Source organism: Accipiter gentilis, chromosome 24 (assembly GCF_929443795.1).
Source record: "Accipiter gentilis chromosome 24, bAccGen1.1, whole genome shotgun sequence".
Lineage (NCBI taxonomy): Eukaryota > Metazoa > Chordata > Aves > Accipitriformes > Accipitridae > Astur > Astur gentilis.
The window spans coordinates 21,578,192-21,592,757 of record NC_064903.1 but is presented as its reverse complement, the minus strand read 5'-3'; the positions used below and the strand labels follow the sequence as shown (position 1 = coordinate 21,592,757).

At 37.2% G+C, this 14,566-nt stretch overlaps 1 protein-coding gene across 4 annotated transcripts in view; it reads left to right on the top strand.

Annotated features, from left to right (window-relative positions):
• The window catches only part of DACH2 (dachshund family transcription factor 2), a 313,869-nt gene that overhangs the window by 240,060 nt on the left and 59,243 nt on the right, over positions 1-14,566 (top strand). For all 4 annotated transcript variants that reach the window (XM_049828092.1, XM_049828091.1, XM_049828089.1 and 1 more), the window contains 2 exons: positions 1,158-1,313; positions 4,165-4,337. In XM_049828092.1, coding sequence (XP_049684049.1) covers positions 1,158-1,313; positions 4,165-4,337 — 329 coding nt within the window. The remainder of the gene's footprint in view (positions 1-1,157; positions 1,314-4,164; positions 4,338-14,566) is intronic.

The following is a 14,566-nucleotide window of genomic DNA, read 5'->3' as shown; positions in this document are numbered from 1 at the left end:
TTTTGCTTGCTGCCTCTATCTGCTGCATCATAGTAATCTATTTACTTATTCTAATTGAAATTCTTGTTCATAAATTCAAAACAAAGTCAATACTGCAGTTACACATTTTCATAACAATCTATAATCTAATTGAAAATATGGGGCGTACCTGAGAAGAGACTGTACTTAAAACATGGTTTTATTCTAGAAACGTTAAATCTTAACTTTTTTAAGGTGGTTTGTTTTGTGGACCAGGTGTATTTCAGAATTCACTAACATGGTCTACTTAACTGCTGTTTAAAAGGAACTTGTTGTTATTCAAGTGTATAAGTGTAATACTGAAGAAAACTACAATCTGTAAAATTGCTGCAGAACACCCTCTCTTCAGAAGACCTAACAGATATTCTAGACCAAACATGAGACACTAGTGCTTAGTTCGCTAAAAACTGTGGGTTTGTTGTAGACAGCAATTACTGTGCCTAATAGATATCTGGACTCTTTACATTCCTGAATACTAATGATTTCCTAGCCCAACCTAATCCCTGGCTTGTTTAACCTAGGTAAGTTTAAGTGTTTCACTTAGGACAACCCCAGGATCAAACCCAGCAGTGGAGGGAAAGCTATTTAAGCTCAGAGATAACATAGCAGCAGGATAAATTGTTGTAACCTGTTCAGGGATGAATTTAAGCTACAATGCTAGTGAGCGTTGGAGGGAGGGAGTAGCAGAGCAACCCTCCAGGAAGATTAGCAGTGGTGAGAGACCCGAGGAGCCCGCGGGTAGGCACCAGTTAGTCTCTGGCGGGGACTGGGTGGCCTGATTCCCTGTGATAGCAGGAGATTGTGATTCAGTGTCCCAGATGTTCCCTTTCTGCCTTGTTTACTTAATTGTGATTGATGTTTACTCGAATGATTTTATCCTTAAACATTTAGCTTGTCCTGTTTCCAGAAACTGGTGTTACGAAGGTAGGTGATGCTGAAAGTTTTTAATCATATTTTTTGCCTGATGTGTATTTATTAATTTATTAAAAAAAAAAAAAAATCAGGTGTAGGTTTCAGGTACTTTGTTTGTGGTAGGTGCTTAGCTGTGGTAAAGAGTATTAGCTCATTGCTAACCAAGGAAAATGTCTTTTAAAGAAAAGTATATGCCATTTATGGTTTGTTTGTACCCTGTTTTGCAGGTGGGAGTGAATCCTCCTGGGACAAAGACAAGCTTCAGTCTCCCATTACGACGGGATCACAGCATAGCATTGGTCATCCCACACTATCAGGGCAGTCGAGCCTTGGAAGCGCGCACCCACTCAGTCCTCTCCAGCAGAATCACCTGCTCACCAACAGTATGTACTGTGCTCTTACGGGGGGGAAAAATGTACATGGAGCCCTGCTTGGAGGCTGGGCTTGCATTCCTTCCCGGCCTCCTGGAGGTGGGGGAAATGGATGGGAGACACATGAGCGACAGGAGGGTCGGTCCTCCCACTGTCTGCTGCACTTGTGCATCGTGGCCAAGCCACCCGCTGGGATACAGCTGCCTTCTTTGAATAGTCACCCACTGCTGGGTTAGGAAGTGTCAGTTCTTAATTGACAGTTCCATGGCCTGGACTGAAGGGAAAAATAACCATAAAGTTGCTTAAAATTTTAGCTATGTGAGAAAATTGTCTTCCAGTTTAAAATTGCTGACCACCAAATATAAATATGAGACCCAGGAATAAATGCGGAATGTCTAGTTGAAAGTGAGCAGAAGCGATCCCTCTGCCATGTTTTGCCTTGTGCCTGCCAGGTGTGGGCAGGGTCATCCATTGAACCCAGCTATCCAAAGCAGCTGGAGTAAAAGGACACTGGTAAAGTTTGGATTTGGAACTTAAAGCTCCCTTCAGATCCATCTCTTTTCCTTCCCTTAGGAAGGCAGGAGGTGGGAAGCCAGCACTTCCCCTTCTCCTTTGCACCCACAGAGGGCAAGAAGGGAAGGGAAAGTTATTCCAAGAAAGATGTTCAGGATTAATAATTTTAAAATGAGTGAGGAGTAAAGTTAATTCTAACAGATGGTGGTAGATGAAGAATGAAAATCTCACTGTGTCTGAATTCTTGTTATTTAAGCTCTTCAAAGTTTTGAAAGTTCATTTTTGGTGCTAATTTTAATGAATGAGGGACATTTCTGGCTCCTTACACAATTGTAGGAGCAGATAGTTCCTTGCTGCCTATGTAGAGCCCCATACTTGAACAAATCAAAGCTATTGAAATGATACTTACAAAATGGGTCTGCTTTGTTCATGGGAAGGTATGGAGCTGAGCATTTTGGGTTAAGTGTCAGTAGTTGAGAAACACCAGATCAGAGGACTCAAATTCACTGTAGTTTATCCTTTCATTTTATATTCTTGCATAATTCAATACCTGTATATATTTTACATACAGGGATATTGTGTTCTTTGCTGTTAAAGAAAACTTTAAAGATATTTTATAGTAGATTTTGCAGTAGGCAAATGTCTATAGGCTATTAAAGGGTTTATTGAATGTCAGGCATTATGTCCAATGATTTGCAAGTGTAGGATATATTTTCTTCATAGTCCTCTGAAATGTTTGACGGATTGTGTCTTAAAACTGGTGATGTGCTGTTAAATTCTGTTTGTAGTTTGCATTTAGTTTGCATGTCAATTGGACTTTAAGTAGACATACAACTCAATGTGGCCAGATGGTGTCTGGGAGTTTTGGAACTCTATAGAAAGATTATTGGGCTGTTAAGGGAGATATGCAGGGGAACAAAGGCTTATGGATGTAAGCACTGAAGGGATTGTCAGTATGGTTTAAAGTGAAGGGAGATGTATGTGGGCTTTGCTTATTACCTATGATAATTAATATTGGCATGGATCATCATATAAAATATCTACTGAATCATAAGACATCACAGTTGTTGATCATGATATACTCAAGCTAAACAGAAATAGTGTGGGAGCTCAGAATATATACAATTCTGCCTTTTGTGGTGGGCGCAGTCCTGTTTTTATATTGCTATAGTCAAATTGTGGTGGAATAACATAAGCTATATCAGTCAGTGATATTTTTTATTGTGCGTTCTGTCATACGCCAAAATGGTTACTGGCCTTCTCATTTAAAATAGTTACGATAGAACCAAGAGTTAAAAAACTTCTAGAAATAATTAATGTGAATAGCATGTGGTTCTGATTCTGACTAGCTATATGATTATGTTATTTACTACTTGTACCTGAATTTTTCAGTGAGAATTTCTAATCTAAATTTCATTTACAAAAATGATAACACATTTTGTCTGGCAGAATGAGTCCTATTTTTTCTGAAAAAATAATTTTGGATGCCCAGAGGTAACTATCTTCAAGTGGTCTCTCTAATGAATTCTTAAATGCAAACTAACCTGAAACAATTTTTTCAGTGAATTGGTGCCTGGGTCTTGCTTTCCATTGTAGTCATTACTAAATACTGCAAGTAATACACAGGCTGAAACAGATATTAATGAAACATGAGAATCCAGTTCTTGCTAGCACTAACATCACCTTTTTGGCAATGTCAAGATCTGCAAGTTGGTCCATATGAATTTCATACCTTCTTAAGTTGTTTTATATCCATAGCAGAAGACAATTTAAAGTGACTTTTTGGAAATTAAAACCTCTGGCAACAATTTTAACCTCTCATTACATGTTCCAGTTCCCAGACCTTCTGTACGGTAGTTCAGTAGTGGCTACAGTCCAACCCACAGCTTCCTTGTATTCAAGAAATAGTCCTAATACAAAAATGTAGTCTCAGATTGCTGTGTATGTGAACCAATAATAGTAAGAGGACTTGGTAGGAGTATATTGTCAGATAAAATTATTAATAAATATTCATCGGATGTATTGGAAAAACATGCAAAAATCTGCATGTGTTGTGGTTTTGTCTTTATTGCTGCTAATAAAGACATCACTGAACTTATGCACCGTGATATATTCATTTTGATAATATTGTGCTACTTCACAGCTGTATGTTTCTTTCCCTAATACAAACCAGACAGCCTTTTCTGGAATGCAAAGACAATTATCCTCTATGTAACATCAAAATTACGAACACATAATAGTATTGAGTTTGACTAGTCAGCCTTCCAGTAGAATATAGACTCTAAAAATTCAGGTGTTGGATTATAAAGTGAGGGACTGACACGTATAACCTGTACATGCTCTCTTTTAGGGATAGACCTGCCGTTTATGATGATGCCCCACCCTCTGCTTCCCGTCAGCCTACCTCCCGCTTCGGTCGCAATGGCAATGAATCAGATGAACCACCTCAATACAATAGCTAACATGGCTGCAGCAGCCCAAATGCACAGTCCTCTTTCCAGGGCAGGGGCCTCTGTTATAAAGGTAAGAGTCATCTATGAGGCTTAGAAAAAACAGCTTTTTGTGGCTAACAAAAACATTTACAGTGACTTTCTTAAGGAAGATAACTAAGAGGCAATGAGCTTATACTGCCTATAGCACACCTGGTCTGCTGTTCCTGACAGTGCTTCAGTCTGAGGAAATACCCTCGTGTACAGTCAAGAAGTTAAGATGCTCTGCCCTATCTACAAATCTGTAATGTAATTAAAAACAGATAATAACACTCACTAGAGGGTAGGGGAGTAAGCAGTGCTGCATCTGTTAAAGCTCAAAAGCTAGTCTAAAATGTTGCTTAAAATCAAACTTAATGTTATGCTTAAAAGAAAATGCTATAGAACATAACAGGAACTTTAGTGCGGTGCAATTCCAGAACAGCTTAATAGCAGAGAAAATCATCAGAAGTACCTTAGTGACTGTTGTCTCCAGTAGCCACACCTAAATTTCCTTCTGGCTGGGTAAAACGTGTTTATACTTTTGATACTCTCTTCCAAGCAGGTTGTTAAGAAAATTTCCTGCCTGTGTTGAGAGCTGAAGTCCTGCCACACACTAAAAATATGTTGAGACAAGAAATGTTCAAAGTAGAAGGATGTAGGATCAGTGTATGTGAAGGATTGGTGCTATGGGATTCTCTAAAACACAGTGTTGCCCTCTTCTTATTCAGCAAAAATGAAAAGTTTTGTCAGTCTAGCTTTTGAGTGTATTTGCATGCACGTGTGTGTTTCTTGTTAACAAAATTAAATTTTTGTCAGCTTTGAAAGGTAGTTATTTTAGTCCGTTTTTCTTTGTTTTTAAGTATACGAGTCTATAGAGCTATCTGTTCTGCAAAGTACATGTCTCTTTATTTTGATATTTATGCTCATTTACACTCATGTATCCCCATCATACTAGAATCCCAAAGTTCTGAGTTGCCTTACTCTAATAACTTTCACTGATTTGCTGAACTTAATCTCTTGTATCTTTATTGTAAAACATCTTAATTATAAAATATAATTATTTTATCATTGAGAAAGTTACTGTTACCAATATTACAGGCCAATTGTGAGAATAAATTAGTTAGGATTGTACTTTATCTTGTCACAGCTTGCTGCTGCAGGAAGTTTTGTTTCTACGTCAAGCAGGGAAAAAAATTAGTAGTATACAAGCACACGTTTGTTTTTCATGCTTGTATTTACTGATACCAACGTACATTCAAGAAAGAAAGCAAATCTCTCTTGTCACATTACAGTATCATAAAATATTATGTGTCTCTCTTGCTGAGGTTCTGGAGGTCTTTGTTTTTCTTCTGATTTTCTTCCTGGCCCTGAGCATCTCCAAAATTGCCTCAGGTTGTTTTATTTCTTTACTGAGAGTCCGCTTCCAAACTAGGGCAAATGTTGTTCTTAATAGTTTGATTTTGTGTTTATTTTGTTTTCTTGGATTCTGGGAGGCTGGTAAAATTTGGGGAGTGGAGTGGTTCCCTAGTTAGAGGCAATTTAGAATTGAGATCTATAAAAACTTCTTATCATCAGTGTATCTGCACAGTTGTTGACTGGGTGGGGGACACGTGTTATCTCTGATGTCCAATTGTCCCTTAGTTAATACAAGTCACTGAATTGTTAGATATTAATTGAGGTTCCATTCGCTTCACTCGGTAACCTTTTCTATAACTGTTCAGAGTTTTCTTGAGAAAACTATAACTTAAATAGAGCAGTAGAATATTTGTAGCAGCAAGTAGACTGCATAAGCTTTGATTATATTTTGAATGCTGTCAGTACATCAAAATGAGGATTGAATATGTATTTGTAAACAACGCTAGTTCTTTGTAATATAAACTACAGTTTTTGCAAACGGTTAGGTTTAAGGATGCTCTTTAGCAGGCCCTTGCTGATGCTAGTTATTCATTTACAGCTATTTTTTCCCCAACACCTGCACTAGAGGATACACAATATCTCCACAGCGACAGTAGGTCTCACCAGCACTCTAGTGGGAATTATTTCCTCTACATGATGTAGAGGAAAATACACCAGTAGCTAATGTGATGGAGGTAAAGTGTGCATCCATTGCTGTGTTACTCTCACCTGTCAAGTGTTGCTGCATCTTTCTCTCGTTTGTTTTGAGTGCTGAAACTGTGGATGAATTTTATTACAGAGAGTGTGAAGCTCCTTTTGTCCTTTCCCTCCCTTATGTACAATCATCTAGCTCTGAATGCTGACCAGTTAAGATGAAATCCTTGTACAAAGTGAAACGTGTAAAAGAAAAGCATTACTGCTGTTGTCATGTCAGCAGTATTACTTTTATTATGTGACATTATTTCAGTGCATTTAATAAGTACAAAAAATTACTAGTTTTAGATAGACTGCAACTCCAGCATCATGTCGTTACTTAAAATGGGCGAAATGAATCGAATATATTGAGTATGTATCTATTTCCATACTCTGATGACTAAAATACCACTTGGCCTGTTTTCTAGAGGTGTGAGAATCAGCTGCTTTATAAAGGTTTTGAATGAAGTCATTATGCTTTTTATATCACGTTTGCCATTTAGAAATAAGCTGTTCTACCAAGATATGCATGATCAGCAAAGTTAACATTTAGTGCTCCAGAAAGAAATGTCATAACTATGAAACTTGATTTCTTCCTGACAGGAACACCATAAATTAGGCAGGCACAATGGCCAAGCTCACAAAACCTTCGTAGCCATCTATAATATGATCTGATGTGATTATAGCAGCACCCGCTAGCAGTGCTATAGCTATGGTTCTGACAGTGCCCCTGGAATAAATGCAGTCTTTAAGGCATTTACTGCGCATCTGAAAGAGTTTGCTCTGTTTGGAACTTGGCTCAAATGGTTCTGAATAATCTGTATAATTGAGGGTCTCATGGCAAAAACAGAATTTGACAGCAACACTGACTTCACCACCCTCTCTCTTCCTCTTGCGTCTACTCTGCAATCCAGTTACTGGCCTAGGTTTAATATGCTTTGCCAGCCTGGTCTTGAGGACCGGTCTGGGGTGGCGCTTAGCTGAAGTACGCTTGAATCATGGTTTAGGCTAGAAATAGTACTGAATAAAAGTAGTGGTTTGCTGTCATCCAGTAATTTTGTTCCTGAAACTCAGAAAAATCTACTCAGTGATGATATTTTCAGGTCTTCAGAAAGCAAAGTTTGGATGGGCCCTTTATATAAAAGAGAGAGGATTTTTCACTGAAGTTTGTAGAACAACTCGACTCCAGAGAGCAATAACTACGTAATGTTAAGAGTTTTATTTTACAGTGGACCTATAATGAATATGACTAATTATGTAACGAATATAACGAATATGACTATTAATATGCATTCACAGCATATTATACAGTTTCTCATAAAGGAGCTGTTAAGATCTATGCTGAGAACACAAATTGAATAGAATGCTGAAAGCACACCTAAATCTTAACAGATCATTTAAATTAAATTGGGTCCAAAAGAGTTGAGGCCTCCCATGAAGAGGTGTCACAGCAAAAATGGGAATAGCTCGTCTGTTCATTGACCGTACTTCTGAACCTCAGAATCGGACCGTGCCCATAGAACAGTTTTGTCCACTGTGGAATGAGCCCTCAAGCTGCAGATCCTCAGGCTACGTACAATAAAGGCCTCAGGTAGCGTCATCAAGCCTAAAGCCTCAATTTATATAGATTAAGCCAGAAGGGGCTTATATGACTAAAAAAAACATATTAGCTTGCACAACTGCAGCCAAAAGGCGGGAGGGGGTGGGGGAGATGTTTGGGGTTAGGAAAGTATACGGAGGACTGGCGAGAGCCAAGTTTCTGGTGCCGTGACTATGTGAGTCTTTGTATATTCATTGAAAGGCCACTTCCCCAGATGTCCTTTGGAAGAGGTTGGTGGGAGATACTGTCCATAGGGTGGGCTTGAGATTGTGGGAACCGAATCCAAACCAGGGGCCTTAAGGTGCTCCCTTTTGTGTTGGATATCAAAGGAGTACTGATAGTCAAGTAACGAGGCAAAATTTTATCCCAGAGATTTGAGAGGCTCTTTTACCCTTCTCTCCCAGTTTTTCCTTGCTTCTTGTTCTATTCACCCCACATGTTCTGTGCTGTCCTTGCTCCTCTTCCTCACGTCTCACCCTTCGTCCTCCATCTCTCTTCATCGTTCTCTCTCCCTTTCCTTCTGGCTCTCTAACAACCTCTTCTGAGCCACTGAGATGTGCTTCTCCTGAGTAGGAGTATTTCTGCAAATTGGTTTCCTGCTGCCCATTTTTCTTCTATCGTCATTCCCTCATGCTTGCTGTATTCCTATTTATTCTTTTTTCTCTTATTCTTTCTGCTCTTGTCCAGGTCCCAATAAGGAATAAATGGCACATTTTTTGAATGCAGCTGGAAAACCCAGGGGAAAGAAGTTTAAATGGAATAGAAATGATTTGCTTCAAAAAAACCCTCAAAATAAAGCATTTTTATTTTTGTATTTGAAATCATCTTTCTTTCAGCATTTCACCCCAATGTACTTTAGAAACAAACCAAAACCCACCCACTTCCCATCCACCCCACCACCCCCAGACACCCCACACCCCCAAGAAACGGGGGTATTTTGGGTGAAATGCAATGTTTTGTTTTGGTAGGGAAACTGAAATCTTGTACTTCACATCAACTCTACAGAATTGCTGTCTGAATATTTTGGTCTACTGATAAAGAGAACAAAGCATTATTTGTACAGTGTGATCTAGACATGCAGTAGAGATTTTTGAGTCTCCTTTTCTTTGTGTTCTGTTCATCTCCTGATTTCGTGGGATTGTTAAGGCATTTGTAAAGGATGTATATGACATGATTTTAAATTCCCTAAAGAGAATACAGATGGGCTGTGTAATTATTGCTGAGAGGTGCTGTTTTCTGTGTGCTGTACAACTCATATTCATAATATTTACCTGACAGCCAGAAAAATGTGGCCATCTCAGAATACTCTGAAACAATTCTTCTCAGTATAAAAACATTTCTCTTTACAGAATTTATAACATTTAATTTCATAGCTCTCTCTGCCTTCAATTCATTCTGAAATGTTTCCAGATTATTACAAGATTTATAAAATAAAACTTCCATAAAATCTGTGTTAGTTTTTCTCATTATTAGATTTATTCTGTCCCGTTTCATAGCATGTGTTTATTGCTGGCAGCTTATTGCTGAAATGGGTACTAGAATATGTTGGGGGAGTGACACGTGAGACAAGAGTAGTTTAAGTTTGTTTCTTATAAGGCTAATTTTTGTGGCTGTATCTGTAGCAAAGGAGAAGTGAGTGTGCAGTTTTGTGCGGTTTTCTATCTTTTTATTCACTGATACAAAAAAACTACTACATGGGGAGATGTTCAGGTCCCTGCAAATTGCATTAAATATCCTCCTCACCTCTCCTGCTTTGAAGGCAGGCATATCCCTCTCCCTGCAATGCCAAGAATGCCTTGCTTGTTAACACCGAGACACCTAGTTGCTAGGTTAAAGAATAAGCAATGAATACTTATTTTAAACTTGCAAGTGGAAAAAAATACAGTAAGAAGCAAGTACATCTCTTTCTTGCAAAGCTTGCAAGGGAATATTGTTAGGCCAAGCACATACTAGCTTTTAGTTCTGGCTCAGATCTTTTTAGTACTGGCTTAGTCATTTGCATTTGTACTTAATAACTAATATAGTATAAAGTAGGTTAGGTAGAGCATTATCATCATTAGTCCTGGGAGTGCCTTTCCTTCATTCAGTAGCAGCACTGGGTGAAACAATTCATAGGAGGGGTACAAGTAGAAAGTTTCCATTGCAAGATCCTTTCCAATTTTAGTCAATATTATACTTCCAGATTCAAAGTAAAATGTAAAGGTAAAATCTTAATATACGAGTGAAGGTTGCCATAGTTTTCACAGTGACTGCCAATTTAAGAAATGGTGAAGAAGGAAGCTCTTGTTTGGCTGTTTACCAATACCATCTGATTAGCTGCGGTTTTCTGTTTGGCTGAGCAGCTGGCAATTAATGAATTGATAGGAAGTAGTCGCAAGGTAATGGAATTAGCAAGTGAACATCTGGTATTAAAAATCACTAAAAGTAGAAGAGTTTTTATGATTTCTTAAAGTTGGTGGGAAAATAATTGCCAGTTGACTACAACTGAAACAACTATATGTATGCGGTGAAAAAACTTGCATTTTAAATGGCAAAGTGCATATTTTAAGTGAATGACTTCCCGATACACTGCAAAAGATGAATGGGATCCAGCTGGCTTTCAGACATACAGATCCTATCTTAGTTTTAGACCAGCTGTTTACCTTGTTCATCTCCAGTTCTTACAGGAATTGGAGATACTACAAGTAGCTCAGAAGACCAACAAGTCATCCATACTCTTTGCATGTACCCATTTCCAGACTGAGATGATTCAAAATACAAACCTAACCACTGTTGTCTTGCCCAGAAACAGTAACTCTAACCATTGTATTTCTTGTCGGCCATTGTCCAGCATCGTTTCGGATTTAGCACAGCTCCTGCTTACTGTGCCAGGATTATTCTTTTTCTTTGAGAAGTCTGCCAATTATGTACTGCTTTTCTCAATAGTGCATTAGCTTTAGAACACTATTTAAAATGTACTTGTTATTAGAATTCAATTAGTATTACTATCAACTAAGGACAGTTGGAAAGAAATATGTGTCTTAGTATTAACTAAAGAAAAAAAAATGCCTAGCAGTTCAATTCTTTGCTAACTGAAATTGTATTTTCTTATTCTTCTCTCTTTATTGAGGGTGGAATTCAGCCGGGGAGATAGGAGCAGCGATATCGCAGGCATGAAATTGTGGTGGGTTTGGGTAGGAGGTGAGGAGATCTGCAGCCAGTCTACTGGCTGACTGCTCCTGGCTTCACGGACCCCTCCAGAAAAACAAGATGCTGGTTTCTAGATTTTTTTTTTAACTGTGTAATCTATTTTGAGAATCTGGATAGTGATTTGGTAAGCACTGGGAGATTGAGGTGTGGCACAATAAACATTCCAGTGGGGAACTAGTGTGCAAATTAACATTGGAAAATTTATTCTGCCAGAGCCTATGAACTCTGTTTTTCCCACATGGTCATCGGCTCTGAATCTTTCTTATAAAAGTTGAAAACTCTAGTCTAGATCTAAAGACAGCAGAATCCCCATTTTTCCTTCCTCTTGGTTTCATTAGTGAGATCTGGTGAACTCCAGCTCTCCTGCTACTGCGGAGCCCCGTAGAGTACAGAAGCAGCACCTCAATTAAATACGAAATATCAAGATAAATGTCTGAATAAAATATCCAGGACTCGGACAAACTTCCAAAACCTGCTTGTCAGCAGTGAAATGCCATTAAATCCTCTAGGAACTCATTAATAGATTAACATTTGGAAGAGTAATTACAGCTAGATTAGAACTAAGAATAAAGAAAAATAAAGGAAAATCCAACAGCATCATTTCTCCAACTCTTGACACAAAATGAAGATCAATACTAGAAAAAAAAAAAATCAGAGGTAAGGAATTAAGGTCAAGATGATTATGTCAAAAATAGATAAGCTGTTCATATATATTTCAAATAAAACTAGTATGGATGCAACTGTTATGTAGTGTTTCATATTATTTGTATGGAATACTACCTCACAGGGGATGGAAAAGGGATATTGAGGTGAAATCAAGGATGTATCTGGAAATTGGATGAGTTGATGACTTCAGTGCTGATAACCTAAATCAAAACTAAAATTAACAATGTCAAGCTTCGTAGCTACATTTTCTGAGCCCAAGCAAGACACTGGTCTTTAGTGAGACAGAAATATATTACCCTTCAAAAGGATTAAATACGGCAAAAGTCTTTTTTGAGAATTTATGTTACAGCTCTGTAAAGGGAAGAGAAAAGATAAGATAAAGTAGGTACTATCGTTAGATAAATAGATGAGATCTTGAGAAATGTTTTCATTTTTCACAAGATTCTCACAATCTGTAAATTTTATATATACAATACATTGCATTATAACCTAGAATATGAAACTTGCAAATTTATGAAATAGGAAGATATACAAATGGAGAAAATACGGCTTTATTTAGAAATGCTTCTCTATTACTGTGAGTGTACCTACTGTAGAACCAGGCTGCACAGCAGTGTGCCGGTGGGAACTGAGCTGTTTTCAAGAGGAAAAAAAAATTAAAATATATGAAAAGTAACAAGGTTGTAAAATACATAGATGACAAATAAAATGAAGTCATCAATGTGTAAAAAAATGCTAAGGCTTTAGATTTGCAATTTTCCTATTTAAATGCCCTCATTGATTTGTTACAAATACTGTTAACCCTGTGTTTGGAAAATGGTGAGGACATTATCACTTGTGTTCTCATTTGTAATAAAATAGATTAACTTGCTGTGAAATTTTAACTAGGCTGAGACACAACAGTAGCTACCTAATGAACCAGAGCACATTGCTGTTAAGTAGCTAAATAGATGCATACTGATTACAGGACTGAAAAATGGATCTGTTTACTTGCAAAAAAAGTCTGTTCATGGTGTTATTCATTATAGTAGGGGAAATTCAGCATTACATTTCCACGCAAACATTTAGAAATAGACAATTTCTCAATCCATATGTAGTCTTACATGATGATGCTCTATCCTTAATTTGTAGCACATGATACAGAAAAAAATTCAGCTCCTTTGCTGCTTATAGGGGAAAGTGTATCTTCCCTGTATATGTAAAATTTTGTAAACGCTAAGATGTTAGATGACATAATCACCTAATTCTCTTAGGAAGTGATTCACTGTGTGATTAAGAATGACATTATTATTTGACACTTTTATTTCTGCCTGAACATTTCAAACCAAGACCCTGAGTTTGAAGACAAATTACTTGAAGCAGAGATTATTTTATAGCAAGAGACAATGGGAAATGCAGTTACCAGAAGGAGCTGGAATACTTTGCTTTTCCAAATCATCAGCTTTTGAATTACTCAGATAACTCCCATTTAAGATGACATATATGGCTGTTTGTGTGATATCTAAGTGTTAATTCATAGTCATATTTGTTCATAGGGTTTTTTTGCAGAACAGTTGGCATGTCCTCTCCTTGGCTATTCATTTTCATGGTTGCAATAGACAATGAAATTTGCTTAAACTATGTACTCTTCTGTAAAAGTAATCATTTCAAAATGATATCTTAATTGTAAATTGAGTACTCTTTGTGGTAAAAAGAGAAGAAATAGTGCCAAAGAGGACTGTTAAAACTGAAATCCATGCAAATAAAATTACAGTCAGAGTTGTAGCCTGTTAGCGGAAACCTATTTGGAACCCATTATTTACACAAAGGTAAAAGATACATAGTATTTATAAGCTCAGGATGGCATGTATATGATTCATCATTTTTTTAGGAGAATACTTCTTGGGGTAAGAATGTGACTTCTTTTAAAAGTAAATTAATAAGCAACCCATCCACAGAGTAAGTCATGACTCTCTATTACTCTTCTGCTCATCTCAGCAACCTCTAAAACCATTCTGAAGATTGAGAAGAAGAAAACACAGGAGACTTTAAGATCAGTGATTTTGAGGTTTTTCACCCAGAATTTGAAAATTTGTTTGTTTAAAGCCATTCAGTTTTCAAATTTTTAAGAACTTACGATTCAGCATAATAACATTCGTATCTGTTAAAATTTAGTAAACATTTTTAATTAGCATTCAAAAATACTGCAATCAAAAGTCTCCCTTTAAGATTTATTAGTTATTGTATGTTCATTAAATAACAGATAATTAGTGGAAACAGATCCATTGAGGACTAACAGCTATGTAATAGATACACATCTGTTACATGATTTTTGAGGCTCAGTTGTTATTTAATGTACAATAACTATCCTATTAAAAACACATTCAAAGCTACGTTCTCAGCTGGTGTGATTGGAATAGGCAAACGCTACCCCTTGCTATTAGGAAGATCCAATCTCACATTCCCATTGCATTATTCTCAACTGTATCTGTAAATAGGAAGATGAGTGTGGTTTAGAGAGATGGTTTTAATGGTAACAGAATATTCTTAAAATGTCACTTACTGCCAGTGCTATTAATGAATTGCCTCAGTAGGTAATGAACAGAAGCTATTATGGTAGCTATTGATCATGGAAAAACTATTAGAATCTACCATCCTCTTCCTAAAGTTATATTACTCATTTAGGGTACTGTATAGGAAAAACCATATAAAAAGTTAAGATGCCATTGAGTTTATTTTCAAAAGCACATGGTAAATTG